Source organism: Typopeltis vanoorti, chromosome 26, assembly GCF_054136105.1.
Source record: "Typopeltis vanoorti isolate ZY-2024b chromosome 26, IOZ_Tvanoo_1.0, whole genome shotgun sequence".
In the NCBI taxonomy this organism is placed as follows: Eukaryota; Metazoa; Arthropoda; class Arachnida; order Uropygi; family Thelyphonidae; genus Typopeltis; species Typopeltis vanoorti.
The window spans coordinates 20,293,239-20,319,750 of record NC_143574.1 but is presented as its reverse complement, the minus strand read 5'-3'; the positions used below and the strand labels follow the sequence as shown (position 1 = coordinate 20,319,750).

At 36.1% G+C, this 26,512-nt stretch overlaps 1 protein-coding gene across 1 annotated transcript in view; it reads right to left on the bottom strand.

The window, feature by feature from the left end:
- Positions 1-26,512, bottom strand: part of LOC150092387 (uncharacterized) — a 265,602-nt gene that overhangs the window by 141,673 nt on the left and 97,417 nt on the right. Inside the window, exons 3-4 of the mRNA XM_090415087.1 lie at positions 22,142-22,440; positions 6,251-6,523 (exon numbers count right to left, since the gene is read on the bottom strand). Of these exons, the coding sequence (XP_090271213.1) occupies positions 6,251-6,523; positions 22,142-22,440 (572 nt within the window). The remainder of the gene's footprint in view (positions 1-6,250; positions 6,524-22,141; positions 22,441-26,512) is intronic.

The window sequence follows — 26,512 nt, the reverse complement described above, 5'->3', positions numbered from 1 at the left end:
GATCTGTGCACAATAGTCCAAATGCGGCCTTATTAATGCCTTATAGAGTGGAATAATAACTTCCCTATCCCTGCTTGTTAGTGTGTTCCTCAACAACCAAGTAATTTGATGTGATGTTTTGGCAATCTTAGCAATATGCCCTTTAAACTTAAGTTCTCTGTCCACAATAACTCCCAAGTCTCTTATCTCATCAACTTCATGCAGTTCAGTTCCGTTTATATAGTAAACAGCATGCGATTTCATCCTCCCGAAGTGCATCACCTTACACTTAGCCACGTTGAACTGACAGCCATTTACCTCAGTCCATAGCGTCAGCCTATTTAAGTCATCCTGTAAAATATCCACATCATTTGAATTGATTATCGCTCTTCCCAATTTTGCATCATCAGCAAACAAGTGGATATTTCCATTCAAGGTATTTCCAATATCATTGATGTACAAATTAAACAATAGAGGACCAAGAACTGAGCCCTGAGGTACACCACTAGTCACTTGCCTTTTCCTGGACTCAGCTCCTCCATAAACCACTCTTTGATATCTGTCCGCCAGCCATCCTTTAATCCAAATCACCATCTTCGGATCCAAACCCATTTGCTCTAATTTATGTAACAGAGTTCCATGTGGAATCCTGTCAAAAGCCTTTGCAAAGTCAAGCAGTATCACTGAGTAAGGATTTCCTTTATCCAACTCCACTGTTACTTTATTATAGAACGTAAGCAAATTACTTAGGCAAGACCTACCTTTCACAAAACCATGTTGCCCCTTATAAAGTATCATATTGCTGTCCACCCAGTCCTGAATTCTAATTTTAACTAATTTCTCCAAAATCTTAACCACCACTCCAGATATATTGATTGGTCTATAATTTGCAACATCAGTCTTAGAGCCTCCCTTGTGCAATGGAACTATTTTCCCCTCTTTCCACTCTATTGGCACTTTACCAGAACTGAGGCTTAAATTAAACATCCTGGTTAGAGGAGTTGCTAATTCTCTTGCACATTCTCGTAACACATGGGCCGATATGCCATCTAACCCAATGGCAGTGTTAGCATGAAGGTTCTTTAATATATTAAGCACCTCAATTTCATCTATCTCTATACTCTCATCTGTCAATGGCACATCTGACACTGCACTATCACTACGAAGATGGTACACTTTTGCGAAATGATCACTAAGCAACTCAACTATTTGATTAGCTTCAGTAATTTCCTTACCATTATGATTTATGAGGCCAGATTAAAGTGATATGGATTACAGAAATTGGCTGAGGTGGAAAAGGGGAGATATGAACAAGACATAAAAGTTACTTAAAGAGTTTTATAGAATTGATACAAAGGAAATTTTTCAATATATGACAAGTGTCAAGAAATAAGTGATAAGAAAGCTGCTAAGATCAACAGCATCCATCCAAGATCTTTCGAGAAAGACTTTATTAAGAGAAGAGTAGAGACCATTGGCTCGTGAAGTACTCAACCCATCCTGATGGAAGAGAATCAATCATGACAAGTGTGTGAAAAATTAGGGGTGTCATCCCTGGAAAGTGAGTAAGAGTGTAGTTAGCAAGTGCATGAATACTAGATTTTTTGCTAGGAGAGTGATGAATGATTGGGATAGGGTGTTGGATCTAATTGTAAATGCTTTGTTAGTGACAAGTTCAAAGTGAAATATAGTAAGTATTGTACAAATGAAGGTGAGTGATTGGTGAAATGTTAGTAGGCCTCTCATGATGATTCTAAGGATTCCATGGAGGTGTACAAATAATAATAATAATAATAATGCCCTAAATAAAACTATTTTGTAAATGGTAGACATACAAATGAATTAATTAAAAAATGCAGTATTTTTAAATTTAAAAATTAGCATTTCCCAAAGTTGAATAGCCTATCATCCCTTCCCCTTTTTTTTTTCTTCTTTTTTCCTTTCCTACCTCTGAAAGGCATGACTCTCTTAGTGTACAACTGACATCTGTTTAAAGTTCAGATTCCTATAATGTAGCAAAGATGAAAATCACATTGAAGAAAAAGTAGTTGTGTTCAAAATTTTAGTTAAAAGAAAAACTGATTTTACTATCATATAAAGTCATTTGTCAAATTGATGCTTGGTTCAACAGCAGTGGAAGAAAAGTAGAAATATGCAAAGGCATTAACAGCGACATGAATGAAAAGTGACAAATAAAAAAAAAAAAGCAATACTATCAAGATTTTTTTTTTTTATATAAGTTGAAAATCTTAGGTAATAGTGACCCTATGTTTTTATAAAAACTAGGGATTAAAAATTTACAACTTTTTCAATTACTGGTAATTTTCATTTTATTGATAAATTACTGGTAATTTTCATTTTATTGATAAATTACTGGTAATTTTCATTTTATTGATAAATTACTGGTAATTTTTTACATTTTCAAAAAAGGTATACTGAAAGCAATCACTAATATTAATAAACAAAAATTTTATTGAAACACAAAATGATATGAAAAAATAAAAAGAAAGTATTCTAAGGTTATAATATCATCAATATCAACACTCAGGGCTGGTTCTAATAAGTGTGCAGAGCATGCGTGCATGCCCGGCAGCCAAATCTCTAGGGAGGCCAATGGAATAAATTCGATATAGCCTATAGTTAATTTTAAAATATTGGCAATGAAATAGGAATGTAACATTGTTAAAACTTATAGCAGTGCTAACTTCGAAATATCTTCTTTGGGTTTCATTCTCTCTCTCTTTAAAAACCTCACTCAACAAGGAATGTTCATCCAAGCAAACCATAGTTTTGGCCTAGTTTTTTGCTATTAAAAATACATAATTGGGAAAAAATGGAATTACAATATTTTGTTTTTTTTTTCTAGTACCTGTTATAAAATATACCACTGTCTTTCAGATAGACCTGACAGACAGACAGACAGATCGGAATTTTTTTTTTTTTGGAATCTGTACAGAAAGGCTTACATCAGTTTGGGTCATTACAACATTTATTTATTCATTCAAAAAGAGAAAAATTATTTGTGCTTATTATTATTATTATTACCATTATTACCAAGAGAGAGGTGCGAGGATGGAGAGGTAAATGAGAGACCGGTGCAAGACATAAGTAGAGAGGAAGTGGTTTGGGTACTGAGAAAAATGAAGAATGGAAAGGCTGTGGGAGCAGACCAGATATCTAGGGAAGTGTGGAAAAGTTTGGGCAGTGAGGGCGTGGATATGTTATGGGATCTGATGTGTAAAATAGCCCAAAAGGAAAAGATACCAGAGGAATGGGGGAAAAGTATTCTCGTCCCAATCTACAAAGGAAGAGGAGATGTTCAAGACTGTGGCAACTAGAGAGGAATCAAGCTGATGTCACACACATTAAAAATATGGGAAAGAGTAATTGAAGCAAGGTTACGGCAGGAAACGAAAATTGGTGAGGAGCAGTTTGGATTTATGCCAGGAAGAGGGACAACGGATGCAATATTTGCACTAAGGCGATTGATGGAGAAATATAGAGAGATGCAAGTGGATCTGCATGTGTTTATAGACCTGGAAAAGGCATACGACAGAGTGGCCAGGCCACTCTGTCGTATACCTTTTCCAGGTATGGAGGTGTATGAGGAAGAAGGGGGTGTCGGAGAAGTACGTGAGGTTGGTGAAGGAGATGTATGAGGGAACAGAAACTCAGGTCAGGTCTAGTGTCGGCATGACAGAAGGGTTCCCTGTTGTCGTAGGGCTACACCAAGGGTCAGCTCTGAGCCCCTATCTCTTTGACCTGATCATGGATGTACTAGTGGAGGATGTCAAGAAGGAGGCACCATGGAGCATGCTATTTGCCGATGACACTGTTCTATGCGAATCATCCTGAGAGAAGCTTGAAAATACCCTGGAAGAGTGGAGAAAGGCATTGGAGGAGAGCGGCATGAGAATTAACCAGGTGAAGACTGAATATATGTCAACGGGGAGTGACGAGGATATCGTCATACGACTCCAGGGTGAAAGGCTAATTTCAGGGAAGAAATTCAAGTACCTTGGGTCGGTTGTCGAGAGGAATGGTGACCTGGATGAGGAAATACAGCACCGAATAACATGCAGTTGGTGAATTGGAGAAAGATGAGCGGGGTCCTGTGCGACAAGAGAGTGAGTTGTAAGATGAAAGGAAAGCTCTATAAGATGGAGGTGAGGCCGGCGATGCTCCATGGTGCAGAGACGTGGCCTATAACCAAGGCACAGGAGAGGAAGATGGAGGTAGCGGAGATGCGGATGTTGAGATGGATGAGTGGTGTGACAAAGAAGGACAGGATAAGGAATGACTACATCAGAGGTACGGTTAAGGTGGGACCAATTGGCAAGAAGATACAAGAAAGTAGGCTGAGGTGGTTTGGACATGTTGAGAGGAAGGGTGAGGAGTATGTTGGTAAACGAGTGGAGTATATGGAGTTGGAGGGAAGGAGGAAAAGAGGCAGGCCCAAGCTCAGATGGAGGGATAAGATGACAGAGGATTTTAGGGAGAAAGGATGGAGTCCGAAGGATGCTCTGGACTGGAGAACTTGGAAGAGGAAGGTTAAAGATTGGTGTGCCGACCCCGTTTAACATGGGATAAGGCAGAGTGAAAGAAGAAGAATTATTACCATTATTATTAATGTTTTTTATTATACGTTTAGATATGTCGGATAGGAAAACTAAACATCTGTCTGGTGCTTTTTATCGCAAAAGAAAGAAAGAATGAAAGTGATAAGGAAAAGGAAAAATTACGAGGATCCATACTGAAATATGTAAAGTTAGACGAAGATAACTCAACAACATCAATCACTTCAGAACCTTTTCCAGACAGTAAGGGCGAAATCAAAGTGGTTAATTTTGATGTCCTTAAATGCTGCAAGCTACCAGCACATTCTGGTAGCTTGCAGCATTTAAGGACCTCTCCAGACCTAACGTGTCACATGGGAAGGCTCCCAAACCCATCACAGAGCCACCACCTCCTTGAACAGAGTTGACCTGACACGAGAGAGAGTCATGGCCTCATGCTGTCGACACCACACCCTCTCATCAGCTCGGTACAACTGATAACAGGATTCCTCAAACCACACAACTCTGGTCCACTCTGCAGAGGTCTAGTTTTGATGGTCCCAACACAAGGTGAGGCACAATGACCGATGACACGCTGTCAACAGTGGCCCATAATTAGGGCACAGCTCCCATAGTCCATGGTATGCAGAAATACGTTGTACCATTCGCTTGCTAATGCTGCTTAAACCTCCGACTTGAAACTGGATGTGATTTGTGGCGCTGCTGTCGGTCTGTACGAGCCTGGACAGTCTATGTCAACACTGGTCATCAATGGCGTGTGATCGGCCACCACTTGCTTGTAGATGCTGGTACATCCATTGATGTTCATAATAAATTTAGTTTAATCCTACCCAAGTGTAGGCAAACAAAGTTTGCGCCTGAAGTAGTTCAGGACTGAGGCAACTTGTAGCAAAGGTGGACCCTTTGCTACAAGATGCCTCAGTCCTGAACTACTTCAGGCGCAAACTTTGTTTGCCTACACTTGGGTAAAGGATTAAACTAAATTTATTATAGTCTAACCAAGTGGAAAATAAACTTCCAACATCCATTGATGATATGCTCATGGTAGACCCTTATACGGTTGCCCTCGAGAACCCTAGGATTCTTAACACTTGGGCGATAGAATGACCCATCTGTCTTGCGACGATAATACATCCACAATCAAAATTGCTAAGATTGCCAAATTTACCTATGTTCATTGATTGTGATACACTATTGGAAAGCCGCGATGTCTGTCTATTTACTGTCTGCATTCAGTTTGGGTATGTTTCACTCTGCACAGGGGATGCCAGTGTCAACTTCCCATCACCCTACTCTAATGTTTTGTCCACTGATTGTATATATATGACTACTATTCCTCTTAAGCTTTGACACGTTTGAGTACACATGCATGAACAGAAAACTGCCAATTTCTATTTTATCTAATAGTAAAAATAGAAATTACAATATACAATGATACATTTTATCCACAGAAAATAAAAACAGGCTGGTTAACAATTTTTCAGTCACCGAGAATCGACTATGCTATTTCAACAATGTAATAGCAATACATAGTAAAAAATAAAAAGGATATTTTAAAGAATAAACATCAATATATATTTTTAAATATATTAATATATTTTACTGTTTCATAAAATATATTATGCTATAAATTTCAGCAAAAAAACCTAGAGTGGTATTGTTTTCTTCATAAAACAATATATAAAACAGCTCACCTTTAGAGTTTTTACAGCAACTGTCATGTTATATCGTTTCCATACAGCTTCATACACATCACCATACTGTCCTCCACCTAGTTTGTGTTTCATAACAATGTCTGTCCTGTCTATTTCCCATTCATCTGGTTCAGGACTCAAGGCAAAAACTGTTGGTTTATTTCTCTTTGGTGCAGGATAAAGAAGTAAGGTGATGAGTCCATCTGCATGCATGGAATGGTGATGGACCAATTCTGCCAATGTATTGAATCTGCACTCAGAAGTAACAAATACCTGAAATTGATTTTTTTTTTTTTTTGCAAATTTAAAACAATATTAGTAAATAGAGGAATTTTATGTTATTAAGTTATGTTACTACATTCAAACCAGCAAAGTGACAGATGTTTTTTTTTTAATTCTGATGTGGAGTTTCAGGATTTTTTCCTTTTCCCAAAGTTAAGGCATCTCCCTCTCTCACAGAAATAATGAAACATAAAAAATCATTTTAATTTTAAAACACACACACACACACAAATGCCACTTTGCACTTAGTAAATCATAATGCTAAGTGCAAAGTGGCACCCCCCCCCTTTCCCAAAGTTAAGTAAAATTCCTTCTTCCTCTCACAAAGATAATTAATAGAGCATAAACTTAAAATATACACAAAATAGTATTCCGGTTTAAAAAAAATACAAAATGCTACTTTGCACTGGCCATTCGTAACGCCTTTCTTTTCATATATTTTAATAGAACATGATCTGAATTATAGTGAAGAATCTGTTCTCATCTTTTGATGGAATAAATGGTTGAAAATGTTATTCTCTAATTCCAAATGGATTTTCAGCTGGTGGTCATCGTTCTATCTCACACAGTTTAACAAGATAACCTGCCCAATATAACTCCAATTAGTCACATCTGAAATTCCTACCATGTACCCTCAAGGGGTGTATAGGATATGACAGTACTACATGAAAAAATTACATCATTACTAACTTCATATCTACAATTTTCCTCCAAATCAGTCTGTTACTTGTCAAGATTCCAACATTTCCAGATCTTATATTTCTATCGTCTAAGGCACTTTGTACCGTATCAATCCACCTATATCTTGGTCTTCCTCTGGGTCGTTTATTCTAATCTTTCTTTGCCCATTCTGTTTAAGTGACCAAACCACCTTTGCTAATGCATTCCTGGAGGCTGACAACGTCAAGTTCTTTCCTAATATCCTCATTTTTAACATGATATTGCCATTGATGCCATCTGTTCATGCGCCTAATCTTTCTCAGGACTCTCATATTTGCGGTCTTTAGTCAAGTGTTTTACTACTGACCCAGCTCTAGGATCCATAAGTAATAATTAGTTTGAACACTGTCTTTTATATAGCTAATTTAGTGTTTTGACTAATCTCTCTCTTAATGCATATAAATTTATTCAGTTGACTTCCTACCATACCAGCTTTGTTGATTCTGTTGTCTACTTCCATATTTAAATTACCATCTTCACTAAAAATCGTGCCTAAGTAGCTGAAATGTTTTACTTGTTCTATAATTTCTCCATTCACAATGCACTTCATATTTTCAATGCTTCTTCCTATATTCAGTGTCTTTGTCTTGTTATTGCTGGTTTTCATACCAAATTTATTATAACAGTTATTCAATTTAATCAGGGAATATTGCAGACTTGTGCTGGATTAATTTAAAAGTATAACATCATCTGCATAAAGTAAAGAGCTGAGGGTCAAAGCTGTATAACTGAGAGGAGACCTCCACATAGCCTTTAAAGGAATGCGGAGAACCGACCAGGGCTTCTGACCTAATGTCCAATCCTCACCTTCTCGTGGTGCACCCTGTTGGGTATCCACTTTGATACTGAATGGGCTGGCATTTTGGGATTTAGCCGACCAAATTGTATTCTTATTGGTTAAACCAAAATAAAAAATGATGGTACAAAGATCGGTACTATCAACGTAAGAAGCCTGAATGGCAAAGAAATGGAGCTAGCTGAGGAATTAGATAAGTACCAGATCGACATAATAGGGGTGACTGAAACAAAAAAAACCAAAACTGGTGAGATCTTTCTGAGCAATAAATACAAATGTTATATTCAGGCAATGACAATCAAGGAAAAGAAGGAGTAGCGATAGTATTCAACACAAAATACGAGGCTAATCTTCTTGAATGGCAGTCAGTCTCAAGAAGAGTAATGTGGGCAAATATGAGAATGGGGAACTGGACAATGAGACTTATTTGTGCCTATGGTCCCACAGAAGGTTCTACTAAGGTAGAAGTGGAGGAATTTTTTGACGCTTTAGAAAAAGCAACTGACACAATGAAAAATGAAAAGTTGGTCCTTGTTGGGGATCTAAATAGCAGAGTAGGAAATGATTGCGAGATATACAAAAATATTTTGGGAAAATTTGGAGAAAAGAGCAAAGCCAATAATAATAACGATATATCTGTGGGATTTCTGCTCAGGACATGGACTGGTTATTACTAACACCATGTTCCAACATAAAAACGTGCACAAATTCACATGGAGAGAACAGGCTAGGAATAAAAAAGTCTCATTGACTATGTTATTGTTGATAGTGATGTTTTCTCCCTGGTGCAGCACACCAGAGTGTACAGAGGATCTGAAATTGGAAGTGATCACTATTTAGTCTTGAGCAGGATAAAATTGAATTTCATATTGAAAAGAATAACATGTAAGAAAGTTTTAAAGCAAATAAAAATTGAGCAGCTCTCACATGTGAACTGTAGACTAAAATACAGAAAGATTATTGAAAAGAAAATGAAAGAGTTTGAGAACAGGAATCAAACTTTGGAGATTCAGTGGCAAACTCTGAAGAAAACCCTGATTGATTCAGCCAGAGAGGCATGTGGTGAGGTTGTGTGCAAGGATAAAAAAATCAGAACTCCCTGGTGGACACAGGAAATTAAAGAGGCAGTGAAGGAAAAGAAGAAAGCATATCAAAAGTTCCTGGCAAATAAGACAGCTTTTACTCTTACAGAATACAGAGACAAATGTAAGAAAGCTAAACAGTGTGTAAAACTAGCTAAACAAAAGTCATGGGAGGACTTTGGCAAGAATATAGAAAATAAATATCAAGAAGGTGGCAAAATATTCTGGAGGTTGTTGAAGAAGCTTAGGAATGGAGGAAAGAGTGCTGTAAATAAAGGTGACATGAAAACAGGAGAAAAAGATATCCTTGAAGTATCGAGTAATTACTTTGAAAAACTGCTAAATGAAACAAGCAGTGATGACAGCACAGTGGTAAAAACACTGACTACACATGCAGTCAGGAATACATATCCATACTCGAAGTAGAAAAAGCCATCAAAGGCTTGAAATGTGGAAAGGCAGCAGGAGTAGATGATATTCGACCAGAAATGCTGAAGTATGGTGGTATAAAAGTCTTACAGTGGCTGCACTGCATAGTTCAGAAAGCCTGGACAGAGGGACGAATTCCCGATGATTGGAGTAGAGCTCTCATAGTACCCATATATAAAAAGGGAAATAAAACTGAATGCGAGAATTACAGAGGTATTTCCCTACTGAGTGTTCCTGGCAAGATCTATGCAAGTATATTATTATTATTGATATTATTATTTCGACACCTCCAGGGAGTCCAAAGACTCATCGAGGGAGAGTGTGCCGACAGCATCGAACGATTGGCCCCCTTCCAACTACTAACCGCGCTCAAACTTACTTAACTGAGCCATTAGTAGCAGAGGCTCTACCAATCGACCAAGCTGGATTCAAGTCAAATAGAGGCTGTCAGGATCAGATCTTCACTTTATGACAAATAGTCGAGAAAGCATGGGAATATAACAAAGATCTGTATTTAAGTTTTGTCGATTTGGAAAAGGCATATGACAAGGTGCAAAGAAGCTATTCAATACGCTGCAGTTATATGGTGTCGATGGGGCATTATATCAAGCAATACTTAGTCTTTATTTGAGTTGTAAGTCAGCAGTTAGAATTGAAGGAAGTACAGGAAGATGGTTTAATGTTAAATCTGGTGTGAGACAAGGATGTACATTATCCCTTCTATTATTCATTATCTATATGGATCACATTATGAAGCAAAGTGGTATTAAAACTGATATCAAAATTGGAGATATTAATGTCAGCTCTTTGCTTTATGCGGATGATGTTATACTTCTATATAAATCCGCTACAAGTCTGCAAGATTCTCTGACTAAATTGAATAGCTGTTGTAATAGGTATGGTATGAAGGTCAGCAATAAAAAGACAAAGACAATGAAAATAGGCAGAATCATTGAAAATGTCAACTCTGCTGTGAATGGAGAACCTGTGGAACAAGTAAAACATTTCAGCTACTTAGGCACGATTTTTACTGGAGAGGGTAAATTAAATATAGAAATAGACAACAGAATCAGCAAACCTGGTATGGTGGGAAGTCAATTGAATAAATTCATATGGAATAAGAGAGAAATTAGTCGGAACACTAAATTAGCTGTATACAAGACAGTGTTCAAACCAGTTTTAACTTATGGATCTGAGAGCTGGGTCAGAAGTAAAACACTTGACCAAAGACTAGAGACCGCAGATATGAGAGTCCTGAGAAAGATTAGAGGTGTGAACAGATGGCATCAATGGCAATATCATATTAAAAATGAGGATATTAGGAAAGAACTTGACATTGTCCTCATCCAGGAATGCGTTAGCAGAGCTAATCTCAGGTGGTATGGTCACTTAAATAGAATGGGAGAGGAAAGACTAGCAAAACAAGTGTTCTCTGCCAGGTTGGCAGAAAAACGACCCAGGGGAAGACCAAGATATAGGTGGATTGATATGGTACAAAGTGCCTTGGACGATAGAAATATACGATCTGATAATGTTGGAGTCTTGACAAGTAACAGACTGATTTGGAGGAAAATTGTAGATAGGAAGTTAGTAATGATGTAATTTTTTCATGTAGTACTTTCATATCCTGTACACCCCTTGAGGGTACATGGCAGGAATTTGATGATGACGATGATGATGAATTTTGATATCAGGTTTAACACCACCTTGCTTCATAATGTGATCCATATAGTTAATGAATAACAGAGGGGATAATGTACATCCTTGTTTGACACCAGATTTAACATTAAACCATCTTACTGTACTTCCTTCAATTCTAACTGATAACTTACAACTCAAATAAAGGCTAAGCATTGCTTGATATAATATTGACACCATATAACTGTAGTATTTTGAATAGCTTTCTTGGCTCCTTATCATATGCCTTTTCCAGATCAACAAAACTTAAATACAGATCTCTGTTATATTCCCATGACTTCTCAACTACTTGTCGTAAAGTGAAATCTGATCCTGACAGCCTCTATTTGGCCTGAATCCCCAGCTTGTTCTTCATCAAGCTTTTCTTTCACAATCCTTCTCAACCATTTCTCAAGTATACTTGCATAAATCTTACCAGGAATACTCAGAAGAGAAATATCTCTAATTCTCCCATTCAGTTTTACTACCCATTTTATAAATGGGTACTATGATGGCTCTACTCCAATATCTAGAATTCGTCCCTCTGTCCAGGCCTTCTGAACTACTATGCAGTGCAGCTACTGCAAGACCTTTATACCTCCATACTTGAGCATTTCTGGTCTAACATCATCTATTCACGCTGCCTTTCCACATTTCAGTCCTTTGATGGGTTTTTTTTACTTCATGTATGGATATGTATTCATGACTGCATGCCTGTCAGTGTTTTTTTTTTCCACTGTGCTATCACTGCTTGTTTTATTTAGCAATTTTTCGAAGTAATTACTCCATATTTCAAGGTTGTCTTTTCCTCCAGTTTTCATGTCACTTTTATCATCTCTAATTCCTTTTACAGCACTCTTTCCTCCATTTCTGAGCTGCTTCAACAACCTCCAGAATACCTTGCCACCTTCTGATATTTATTTTCTATGTTCTTACCAAAGTCTTCCCATGACTTTTGTTTAGCTAATTTTACACAGTGTTTAGCTTTCTTCCATTTGTCTCTGTATTCTCTAAGAGCACAAGCTGACTTATTTGCCAGGAACTTTTGATATGCTTTCTTCTTTTCCTTCACTGCCTCTTTAACTTCCTGTGTCCACCATGGAGTTCTGATTTTTCTATCCTCGCAGAAAACCTCACCATATGCCTCTCTGGCTGAATCAATCAGGGTTTTCTTCAAGGCTTGCCACTGAATCTCCAAGGTTTGGTTCCTGTTCTCAAACTCTTTCATTTTTTCTTCAATAATCTTTGTGTATTTTAGTCTACAGTTCACATCTGAGAGCTGCTCAACTTTTATTCGCTTTAAAACTTTCTTATATGTTCTTTTTCTTCAGTATGAAATTCAACTTTATCCTGCTCAAGACTAAATGGTGATCACTTCCAATTTCATACCCTCTGTACACCCTGGTGTCCTGCGCCAGTGGGAAAACATCACTATCAACAATAACATTGTCAATGAGACTTTTCTTATTCCTTGCCTCTTCTCTCCATGTGAAATATCTGAAACTAAAGATGTAATTTCCCCAACACCCTCATGATGTTGACATTTTGCTTCTTAACTTTATATTCTTATTCACTTATACCATGTATAACATAACTTGCTAATGATTAATTCAACGTATCATGAAATTCTGCTTCTTCGTTAATACAACCTGATAATTCCACTCTCATCAGAAATGGGAGAAAAAAAATTAAATAAAGTAATTTAAATCCTTCTTCAATGTCAATCGATTTCATCAACTCATATATTTTTCAAGTATATCCACAAGTCAATGAGCCATATCAACTGCATTCTCTTCATCCATACATTTCTATACATGTAACAACTCAAAAATGGATGAATTGATTATGATGAGGATTAATTTAAGACCTGTTGTTGAGAAATCATTTCTGTTAAAAGAAGAGAATAATAATAATCAATTTACAATTTTTTTTTCATGTAAACTCTGTTCATGAAAGGTTATAATCTATCACACATTAATAACATGAGTGGGTAAAGTTTAGGAAATCAAGGCATCTCTACTTTACAAACCAATTATGGAGGATTCTCATGTCAGTTCAAGCCTCCAGTATAAGCAGGGTGGTGGTGGTTTTATACAGGCAGTGAAAATCATCCACCACCTAAGGACATTCAGAAACATCTAAGCAACAGTTGGATCTGAACTCATAATATATAATTTGCAGAGTGGAGGTGATAGTAGGCACTTGGCCAACCAATATAACTAATTAAGCTAATGTTTCACTTTGCCAGTGAATAAGCGCTGGCAAAGTAAGATTCCTTAGCTGCTCAGTGAAGTGAGTAACTTTACTGAGTGGCTAAGGAATACAGCAGACTGTTAATTGACTGGCGATGCCAATCCCATGTTACCTGCCACAAACAGAGCTCTGGCATCCAGGTATGTGTAACCATCTAATAAACACACTTACTAGCTGGAAGACAGAGACAGTAAATTGTTTTCATTACTAGTGGTTATTAAGTTTGGTCTCCAGAACAAGATCTGCAATTTCTGCCACCCCACCTCAATCTCTTCTTAGTGGCAATTTAAGCGACATCCATCAAGGCATGACAAACACTGTTACAGTGCTAGTATCGCTCCATCTGAGGGTACAACAGCAAAGCTGTTTTCCAGACCAGCCAACAGATGATACACTAGACAATCTTATAATAATGCACTAGAAGGCTTCCTAGCTAGTGGATAACCCTACTGCCAGTTACTCTGATAGATCATGTCTTGAGGGGTTCAGTTTAGCAGTATGTAAGAATACACTGCTGAGTATTCGCAGAAAACTGACTAGGTGTTGTGAAAGACATATCTGTGAGTCTTTCATTCCTGTACTGTATACAATTAACTTTCTAATAGTGTTAACCAATGAAAGTCATCATAAATAAATACACTTATCTAGCAGATGAGAAAATTTCTTGCATCAAAAATAATAGCAAAAAAGATCATAAAAAAAAACATCAAACAAAATTTAAAAAATATACAAAATACAAATCAAAAAACTGCATTAAAGACATGAACATTTATTACATTAAAAAAACAAAACATGCACCAACATCCATGGGCATCAATGTTACACCTGTTATTTCCGATAGAACTTATAGCCTGAACAACAATAACAATGAAGATTAGCTTGGGTGTCAGAAATTATTCACCTTATGCTTAACAGTATTAAACAAATTTGCAAAAAGGAAATAAGATATTTATTAACACATTGATAATCAGACATTTACCTTAACAAAACTTCTTCCTGCCATTTAATCACTCCCTTTGTCTTCCAATGATGTATATCACTTGCAACTGCTTAGACATATCAAGTTTAGGCTATATAGGTCACCGGTGACCATCAAAGTTTTAACGTTATATTAGTAACTATAATACAGTAAATGTAACTTACTTGTAGGTTTGGCAATGTATGTCTACTGCAACTGTCAATATATTAAGTAGTATTTCAAACCAGCATCTTCAGAGCACAAACAACTTGTTGCAATATACAGGCACTAACAATTCAAAGATCAGAAACATTAGAAACAATTCAAACCGTAAGATATAAATAAACTAAAGCCCTAATTTGGCATCCTCTAATGGTGAATAAAAGTTTACAACTGTTGAGTTGGTCTCAAAATGATTGTTTTTCCAAATTTTTGGTAAATCAATGCCCCCATACTTGGTGAGATTAAGGAGTGTTTCATTGACTGCTGACTCCAAACTGTCTCTACAATTTATAACAACTATGCAGCACTGTAGTTTTTATCTAATCCTGTGTGAAGAGATGTGCAAAGCATGCCAAACTGATGGTACTTGTTGAGTTCCCTAAGTCAGATTTTAAACAGATCTTCCTGTCCGTAATAGGTGAAGTTACAGGCACAGGACACTTCACATTCCTGGATGTGATAGTGAACCAAGTTTAACTTGCAGTGAATGGTTATTGGTTATTTGGAATTACAGCCAGTTTATTGTCTGTTCATTACATGTATTCTCTGGCCATATTTGCCTGGTTTGTGGGATAAAACCCTGCCACCTCTGTATGAGATGAGCTCACTGACCTTCAACTGAAAAAGCCTTATGAAGGCGATTTCAGACAAATTATATTGTTAGAAAAAATTACTTTAATTTCCCGATATTTCAACCTTTATATTAAGGTTGAAATATAGTAGCACACACACATACAGGGTGTTCGGGATAAATTTGACAGTTTCGTAAGGAAAAAGAAAATCTTCTTTGTATCTATTAAATTTAATGAATTGACAAAAAAACATTACAGGCAGAGTTAATTACAATACTATCAACAAGATTTACTCAAAATAACCACCATTAGCATCGATCACAGCTTCAATTCTGCTTCGGAACCTCGAACAAGCTGATGCTACAGTCTCCCTGGGAAGGGCCGCAAAAACTGTTTTAATTTTATCCATTAACTGGGCTTTTGTATTACTGGAAGTGCGATTGGTGTCTTTTTCAACTGCGCCCCATACAAAATAATCCATGGGGTTAAGGTCTGGGGAGTTTGGAGGCCAAACATTTGGACTGGTGAAGTCGTAGAAATTTTCAGACAACCATTTTTGACTTTTCCCAGAGGTGTGGCAAGGGGCCGAATCCTGCTGCCATACATACGGCCTACCATTGGCTACCCTTGTTATCCAGAGCTTGACTACAGTTAGCAACTCCACGAACAAAGCCCGAATTCCAATGCCAGGGTTCTTCAACACCTGTTCCTGCAGATTTGCGAGGAATTCTGCTGTACGAACGCAATCAGATCGTCTGCTAGGGATCTTTCTTCTTGCTACATCCTCGTAGTCACCATTGCAAGTCTCTAGTTCATGCCTGATTGTTTTTACTGTATTCAGGGAGCATTGGGCAGAAGTCGTAATATCCTTATTTTGATGGCGGGCACGAATCATCATGATACAAGTTATTCTCTTCCATGATTCAGGTGGGTTCCAGCTATCCATCCTTTCTGACATCTTGTATATGAATGAAGAAGGGTCCAAACTTTTAAATGAAGAGAAGTGTGTGTTAATACATGTAACTTACGGAAAAATATAATTAATTATAAATATGTCAAATTTATCCCGAACACCCTGTATATGTATATACATGGAGACAAGCTATATTACATTTCAAACAGTATGCCAAAAAGACAAAGTGATTTGATCAACTATTATTCTCCTGGCTTGACCTCTAGTGAAATAAACTACATCAAAGCTATATTCTATTTATAAAATCACCATCATCAGAGAACAAATTCATATAGATAGTTTTATTGTAGCAAAAGCGATGTCCTAATTTAACATGAGAGTTGTTATATTAGAGTTAAGATCCTGGATTACTTACAGCCCTATTTATAAATAACTCTTAGACGAAAAGGTCAGGTGGGTAGAATATGTATCTTCCATATTCTTGGGATTTTTAGACCATCATTATTGTTAAGATTAGGGTGGTTGATAAGAATTTCACAGGTCTCCTTAAATTTACATTCTTACCACGTTTTGGTGTGGTGTAAACAACAGGTGCATTTCAAGTCAATTCTATGTCGAGTATTCAGAACATGATCAGAAAAGCCAGATTTACCATAGTTATTAAATTTAATACCGTTTATGTTCCTTTCTCTATTTGGATAGGAATTGTGTGTCCTGTTTCACCTATATAGTGCAAATTACAGGTGCAATGAACATGGTATACTACAGGGTGGGCTAGCAGAGGAAGAGGATTCTTGGATGAGTTGAATAAGTTCTTTAATTCTGCAGAAGGTTTAAAGGTGGCATTTCGATGACACACAGTCAAAATGGCTCACACTCCATTACTCCCACCCCTAATCTTGTTTCATCATATTCTATCCTTCTCCATTTCTCAAAATTTCTATCTTTCACCTTCTTTCCAAAGAATTCAGAGCTCACCCTTGAAACCCAGATTTTAAATCGCATAACTTTGTCTTACCCACAATTCTCCCACATCTCTCTATCTCCACATTTTTAACCCCCACTCCTCCTTTCAGTCATGCTTCAGCAGAAATATAAATGTTTATCGCCATACATCACATGCTGCTCAATAAGAAGACAACCAAGAACATCCTATAAAGGTATGTCCAAAATTATTTCTTCGTGTATCCATGTCTTTAAAACAACAGTAATGTCCAAAAATTGAGTAAAAAGCTATTGACATCATAAAATGTGGTACTCCTAAAGAAAATAGGCCAAAAAAAAAAAAAATAAATAAAACAAACTAAATTACAATAAAACTGTAGTCATTCCAGCCATTAAAGGGAAATCAGATAAAATAAACAGAATACTACAGAAATACAACCTTAATGCCACCTTTAAACCTCCTGCAAAATTAAAGAACATATTCATTCAAGGATCCTCTTTCTCCAATGGCCCTGGAGTATACCATATTCACTGCATCTGTAATTTGCCCTATATAGGTGAAACAGGATGCACAATTCCTATCCAAAAAAAGTAACAAACGGCACATTAAATTTAATAACTATAGTAAATACAGCCTTTCTGATCATGCCCAGAATATTCTACATAGAATTGATTGGAAAGGCACCTTATGAATGTAAATTTAAGGAGGCCTGTGAAATTCTTATCGATCACCCTAATCTTAATAATGGTCTAAAAATCCCAGGAATATGGAAGACACATATTCTACCCACATAACCTTATCGTCTAAGAGTTAATTATAAATAGGAATGTAAGTAATCTAGAATCTTAACTCTAATATAACAACATTCATGTTAAATTAGGACACCACTTTTGCTGTAATAAAACTATCTATATGAATTTGTTTTTTTTTTTTTTCATTGTCTCTTTGGCATACAGTCTGAAATGTAATATAGCTTGTCTCTGTATATATATATGTGTGTGTGTATACTCCAGATGATGACCTTAATATGAAAGTCAAAATGTTGGGAAATTCAAGTAATTATTTCTAACATAGTTGTAGTCTCCATAATTTGTCTGAAATAATGCTGATCACCATGTAACCCTGAAGGAAAGGAGCCTTATGAAATTGTTTGGGTCCTAGATGTGATTTGAACAGGTGTTTTTCCAGTCAAAGGGTATTATTGGGAAGCAGGTGAGAACTGCTAGTTTAATGTGGAGTTAATATTTTAGTTCTTTAACTATCTTTTTCAGATGTATCCCAGATATAAGGGATAAGTCGTGCTTTAGCCTTGTGCATTAGGAGAGGATGGGGAAGGACATGTTGCATTTTATCTATTTATAGGGGTTGTAACAACTGACAAAACATGTAAATAGTGGTTAAATTCTGTGGCAAGAGCTGTGTTATTAGAACAAGTAGCCCTGCTCGGAGTTATTGTTTTAATTATACTCTATTTTCGAGTTGGATGATGATGTTATTGTTTCAGTATCTTCCAATGTGTTTGATTTTTTTTATAAATAGACAAAGATGATGAATCACTCAAAAAACATATTTGTGATTAATGTGACTAGAAGAATAAAAAGCAGAATCATTTTATTTTTTTCAATTGTAAAGTGTATTTTAGGAAGAGGACTTTTTAAATACATTAAAAATAAATCTAATGTATTTAGATTATGGGACCAAATGGTAGATACATCTACCACAGCCAAACTAAAGATTGGATATAGCTGTGTTGAGTGCTTTGGACACTATATATTCAATATGTAAATTTGCAAAAGGAAAGAATCTATTGTAGTTTGATTAGTTTTGATAATCATAATTAAAAATCTGAAGTAATGTCAAAAGTAATGTATCACTAACAAAGACCCTTGATTTAATTCAAGTCCCATGTTCCTTAGATATATTTGAATTATTAAAATTTACTGAACATGCAGCGTATTTTACATGAAAAGGGAAACAATTATTGAAGAACAAAGTCAATTCTCTATCAAACCCAAGAGTATATATGAAGTGCTCTGTCCTTGTGACTTTGCCTTTTGTGAGCAGAAAGGAAGATATCTTAACATGTATCTCAGAGAACACAAGACATACATTTACTATTATCATTATGTGATTGGAACTGGCAGACCATGCTCTTAACATCTCTCCACACAGGATTTTATGGGAGGAAAAATACAGTACTACAGAGAAGTCATTCCAAGTTGGAGGGCCCATTTTTGGCATTAACAGCAGCAATGAAACACATTCGTAACTTCAATGAGTGTAACAACATCAATTTACCAAAAATTTGGGAGACAGTCATTTTAAGATCAACTCTAACTCAACAACTGTAAAAAAATCTTATTATATTACAGGGCACCAAATTAAGACTAGTTCTTTATCTCTATCATAATTTGAACTGTTTTTAACAATATTTTGACTGTTACAAGTTGTTTGTACTCTGATGAGACTATTCTGAAGTATAGAAAACTATCAGCTACTTAATAAATATATTTACTCCTTGTTAATACTGTCAAACATAAGATGAATCATCAACTCCTGTACACCTCAACTATCCAAACTACACTGAATGGTTTCTTCCATTATGAGGATGGCAGCTATATTTTCATCCTAACATCCTTGTCATTGAATATCCAAACCTAAGATCTCCTATGTGCAATCTGAAACAAAATTCCCTTGCCACAGATTGTTACATTTACTGTGCTCCAAATTGTGATACTACTGACTTCTGTGATTATTTATTCCTAAAGCTTCATTGTCTGCAGTTTGAATATTTAAATTGTGAGTTTTTTTGTTTTTGGACTTCAGTACTCACAATTCAAACTGTGATTTTCTTCTATAATTTCAATCGAGTGATAAGAAATTGATGAAGTATTGGTAGTGGTAATGATCTTAGTATGAATTGTCCATTTGTTATATCATCCTCAGCATCCTCCCAACACTGAACCTTTTTATAACTCTCCAACCAAATATACAGATTGATTATAATTAAAGTTCACATTTTGAAAGGCTGTAACTGGATAATTACTCAGCAGAACGATTTAATATTTAACATGATGATGTGTATTGCAATGGAATTTTATTTTTGTGTAAAAATCAATGTTAGTTCTAAAAGTTGCCACTAGGGCAATACATGGGGCTGCAACACTGTAGTGGGCAATTCAACACAAAATAGCGTACACATGCCGCATTGTGTGATTATACAACAACATGTTCGATATGCTGTTCTCCATTGTTGGCAACATTCTGAAATCGCATGCTCAACCACAGAACAGAGTTTCACTCACAGTGTTGTGGATATGGTATGTAATGCTGGTCTTGAGGTCCACTAAGTTGGCTATGTGTCAACGATACAGCAACAACATTACCATAGGTAGTGCTATCTCTCTCACTCTCTCTCTATGTGTTATATGAGAGAGAGAGAGAAAGTGGCTATGAGAAAAGAAAAACATCAAACATCATGAACAACCTGAACATCAAAATTATATACAAGGTCTGACACAAAAAAAAAAACATGAGATTAACCCTATAGCTTGAGAATTATAGAGCATGTTCTAACCTGTCACTGTGAGGCAAGACTCAACTCCATCGCTTTACTCAGTACAAGTGGATGAGCATTCAAATATAGACGTTTTCTTACCCTCAGTCAGAAAATGTTAGAGTGTAAGAGTGAACAGTAAGTTAACATCAAATTGCTTGTGAAACTGAAGAAATCTGTGATGGAAACTTTTCAATTATTGACTGAAGCTTAGAGTGAAGAGTGCATGCCTCAGGCACGCATTTTTGAATGGCATAAACGATTTATAGAAGGCAGAGAAAGCATGAAAGATGATGATGATGATTGCCCAGGCCACCCATGCACAGCAGTTACTGATGACAACATTAAAAAAGTGCGAGAAGTGATTTGAAAAGATAGAAGGTTGGGGGTTCGTGCTGTAGAAAGTTCATTTGGACAGGTAAAGTGTTCGATGCATTTTAATGGAAGAATTGAACATGAAAAAGGTTTGTGCAAAAATGGTTCCAAAAATTTTTGATCAGACAAATAAAAAGAATGTCACAAGGAACTGTGTTTGGATCTTTCGCAATGCATTAAGGATGAATCAGATTTGTTGAATTCGGTAATTACTTGTGATGAAATTTGGATATTTGCATATGATCCGGAAACCAAGTGACAATCAATGCAGTAGAAGTCAGCAACATCTCCAAGACCAAAAAAGCACGTATGAGTCATTCGATGTTCAAGGTAATGTTCATTATTTTCTTAGACATCCAGGGTATTTTAATGGCAGAATGGGTTTCCAGCAGTCAGACGGTAAATCAGCAGTATTACCTTGAAGTCCTGACAAAACTGCGTGAACACGTGAGAAGGAAACAACCAGAATTGTAGAGAAACTTGGATTTTGCACCAAGACAATGTGCCAGCCCATAATGCTTTGTCTGTGAAGTAGTTTTAGCTAATCACAACATCACTGTGCTTGAGCACCCACCCTATTCACCATACCTGGCTCTCTGTGACTTCTACCTCTTTCCAAAGATCAAGTCGGTGTTCAAAGGAATCCTTTTTTGTCAGTAGAAGATGTGAAAGCAAAAATGACGGAGATCCTCAAAGGCATTTCAGAAAATGATCTGCAGAATTGCTTTGAACACTGGCAGCATAGTATGCAGCTGTGTGCCAACTCAGAAGGGAACTATCTTGAAGATCATAGTTGATTTTCTCAATTTGTTAAATAAAAAGAAATATAGGCACAGCTCGTTTTTTTGAGTCAGACCTTGTATATGACACATACATGTTAAGGAAAGTAATATATTAAATATAACTGTTTCAGAGTTTTATATAACGTAAAAAATTTATAAAACATCTATTAAGATTTGCAGATCACTCTTTTCTTCATTGATGTAGTTTTCACATGATGCTGCTTCTGTAGTAAAACTAATGACTACTATTTAATGGTTCAACTTTAACTTAACAAACTTTCTATTTGTTTCCTAATGAATTTATTAATAGTATCATAAGAAAACTCACCTTCCCTTCTGGATCTTCACTAATCCTATAATGATAAACACGACCTTCATATCGTAATGAGATTGACCTCTGACCAGGACTGCTTTCACTCTCCCTTACTAGAAAGCTGCCATTAATGCCGCTACTAAGTAGATATTCTGCTGCATTCCTAGATATTGGTCCATGATACCAGGAGTGCTTTTCCAAACTGTTTACTGGAGTGATGTAATTACTAGGCACCCATCCTACTTGACCTGTTCGTGACTGGGCTTCACACCATTCACCTGTCCTGTTGTAAGAGAGGACTCTCACCTGCTCCCCTGAATAAATAAAATTTCTCTTTATTATATATATTTTCAGAATTCATTTTTACTCAGTTTGAATATTATGAAAAAGCTTTAATGACTGATACCGAGAGATAAAAAGATGACATGATATATTTGAAAAGATACTACTAGTACACTAGTTTCGTTCAATTGATCAACATCTTCAGGTATCACAATCAAAGTAGTATATAAAGAATTACAGAGACTTAAAATTGTAATAACAGAACAAGTACAAAAAGACAGTAGCGTGTTTGAAAACAAAATGCGAGCTTGAGTTCCAAACAAACATATACTACGTGCTGTCGTGAGTGCGCCAATACTGAACAGAGGCAATGTGTACGTAAGAGAGATTGAAACTCAGGCTGTTGTTGATATGAGAGGAATCTAGAGAAATTTGCCTAGATTCGACAATCTTTCTCTCGAGTTCATCATAGCACACATGGATGTTAGAAGTTTGAGTCCAGTTCACAATGTGTTGGCGGCCTTTGTCTGAGTTAGCTGAAAAGAGAACATGGCTAGAGAGAGCGCTAGCTCTAGTCCTGTTATAGGAGATATCTGTACGGTGTTCTTCCAAACGTAGAAGGATGGATTTATCAGTTTGGCCACAGTATGGCTAGAGAAACATCTTCCAACTCAGTTTCCAGGAGTGTACAAGATTTTATGTGCTTGTGGAAAGCCATACTATGGCCAGACTGCTAAATCCATCCTTCTACGTTTGGAAGAACACCGTAGAGATATCTCCTATAACAAGACTAGAGCTAATGCTCTCTCTAGCCACGTTCTCTTTTCAGCTAACTTAGGCAAAGGCTGCCAACACATTGTGAACTGGACTCAAACTTCTAACATCCATGTGTGCTATGATGAACTTGAGAGAAAGATTGTCGAATCTAGGGAAATTTCTCTAGATTCCTCTCATATCAACAACAGCCTGAGTTTCAATTTCTCTGATGCACACGTTGCCTCTGTTCAGTACTGGCGCACTAGTGACAGTGCATAGTATACGTTTGTTTGGAACTCAAGATTGCATTTTGTTTTCAAACACGTTACTGTCTTTGCTATGCACTCATTTAAACATCTCTGCATACTTGGCATCTTAATCTGTTGCTACATCTGCAGTGGTCATATCCATATCATAATTGTACTTGTTCTGTTATTACAATTTTAAGTCTCTGTAATTCTTTATATACTTCTTTGATTGTGATACCTGAAGATGTTGATCAATTCAACGAAACTAGTGTACTAGTAGTATCTTTTCAAATATATCATGTCATCTTTTTATCTCTCAGTATCAGTCATTAAAGCTTTTTCATATATATATATATATACACACACACACACACACACACACACACACATGACAGTGTTATTTTTCTAGTCATGTGCATTATAAATACATATACTGTAAGCTGTCACTGTACTTCCTCCCATATATCTTGCGAAATAGTGTAGCAGATTATAAAACTGCACTCTAGTACTAACTGTTATACTTTATTTATCAAACTTTGTGTTTGATAAATAAATTGATCTTCAACAGTAAGATATTAATGAAATACCTGTGAAGTCTTTTAAATATAACTGCAGAACAAGTAACAAAAATTAATCCTAATATATATATATATATATAATCAGTATAAAAATTAGCCTATTCGGCAGTGTATAGATTATTTGGAATTATTGTTTCAACTAATCTATAACAAATGCACCCAAGTTTGAAAATAATATAAATGCATGTGCTGTCTTCACCCTTCTCTCTTCTGGTAGCCAATTGTATGGTAAAACCAGTAGCCAATCAAATGTTTTATAAAAGATTTCATTCTTGTTATAGTTAAAAAATGTTTTTCTTATGTAAGATAAATTAACACAGTTGATTGTGTGCAAATATTTCATGTTTAGATCATGAAATATTTGTTTAAAAATGATAGCCTTTAGAGGTTGATTGTCCTCTCACACGTTTTGATTGGAATTTGTACACAAGCTGTATTAATAAAAGTTTTTGTGTGAAATACGGCTTTTTTTTTTCTTTTTTTTTTTTGCTCGACGATGCGAGCTCTTTGTTAATATTTCCATAGCTCACCACTGTATATAATTATTAAAATATCAATAAATATTCACTTTCAAATATCTAAAAGAAATAGGCAAGGAGTCAATGATGAAAACTCATACTCCCTCCTCAATAAAATCATTGAAAATAAGCTTATTATCAATATACTGTAAAATATTAAAATATGCTATGCACCCATTTAAAACATCTCTGCATCTTAATCTGTTGCTACATCTGCAGTGGTCATATCCATATCATAATAATGATGATAAACTGAAACATAAAGGTTAGTCTTCATAAAAAATTTGAATACTCTAAATGAAGCTCACCTGCAGAACCTAATGAATGACAGGCTTACACCTTTTATTATGGGAAGGATTCATATTTTTAAAAAAATGTAATATGCAATAAAAACTATTTCAAAAATTCACTAACAAGATGCCACAATCATATTCAGAGGAAAAAACCAGTATATATAGGACTGAACCAAAGGATAACCAGTAAGACTCTTGATTAATTGATGTCACTCTTCAGAGGGGAAAAGGAAAGAAAAGAATAAAACTGTGATAGGAGAAGTGAAAGTGGTGATATATCTAGAATAATGTCATGTTAAATGACAAAGAAAAATTTCCTGGAAATTTTGGAATCCATCAGATGAGAAAACTTGATATTTAATTTTTAAAAAAATGATTTTAAAAAATAATTAACTCCAGTTGTAGTAGCTTGGCTGGTTGGCTGATTTAAGGTTTACCAACACAAGAACAGAAAAGGCCATACTGTACCATAGCAAAGGCTACAGCAGTAAACAAGATACACTACTTGGAAAGATGTAAATGGACACCCAATGGGCAAAGTGCATTATGCCATATAACGAGTCGCATGTTTTTTTTTACTAAGTAATTTAAGGAAATTACAACGTCACTAGGATATAAATTAAAATAAATTTTAATATACTTCAATATTTTGGCAACATCACGTTGCCATTTTCAAGAAACTTAAGAACAAGACACGTGCACGCAGGCACAACAAACAGTAAAATGTTTTACTGTTTTACATTTTACTGTTTGTTGTGCCTGCGTGCACGTGTCTTGTTCTTAAGTTTCTTGAAAACGGCAACGTGACGTTGCCGAAATATTGAAGTATATTAAAATTTATTTTAATGTATATCCTAGTGACGTTGTAATTTCCTTAAATTACTTAGTAAAAAATGCATAACCAATGTCTAAGCCTTTCCATGAGAGTCACATGTTTGCAGGAAGTATAAATGGGAGGAATATGATGCTCCCAAGTTAGTACAACTGTTTCAAGGTGAAACTATTGTGAGAAGAGAACTACAGAGTTTTTAAAAAAAAAGGCATTCTCATAAGACTTCAAGGCTTATCTGTTTGACAAACTGTTGACAAATTGGGCTATCCCAGGTCAACAATCAGTGATACCATACTGAGATGGATGCGAAGGGAGTCAACAGCAAGTGCTACCCACATTGGACGACCCACCACACTTGCTGAACATGACCATAGATTACTATGACAGATAATATGTAAAAACTGCTACTCATCAGCCAACATTCTGAATGTGAAGTTGTGAGCATTGACTAGAACACAAATCTGTGCAAAAATATTCAGAACTGAAGCTGCATTGTCTTCAGTGGTGCAAAAGGCATGTACAGTAGGACATGGAAGCTTGAAAAGCTGTGCAATGGAGTGATGAATCCCACTACACCCTCTTCTTAACAGATGAACAGGTGTGGACGTGGATGCCCAGTGAACGTCTCTTACCAGAGTGCGTAACCTGAACTATGAAATTTGGAGGTAGTGTGGTACTGTTTTTCCTAGTTTGGCCTCGGACCTTTGTTTGCGATGCCATTAACAATGAATTCCAAGAGGTATTTGAACATTCTGGACAGAGCAATGCTTCCTACTTTGGCGTTCTATGGAACTCACAATTGTCTCTTTCAACAAGACAATACACTGTGTCATAAGACTGCTGTATACACTTGACTGGCATCCATAAAGCTCTAATCTC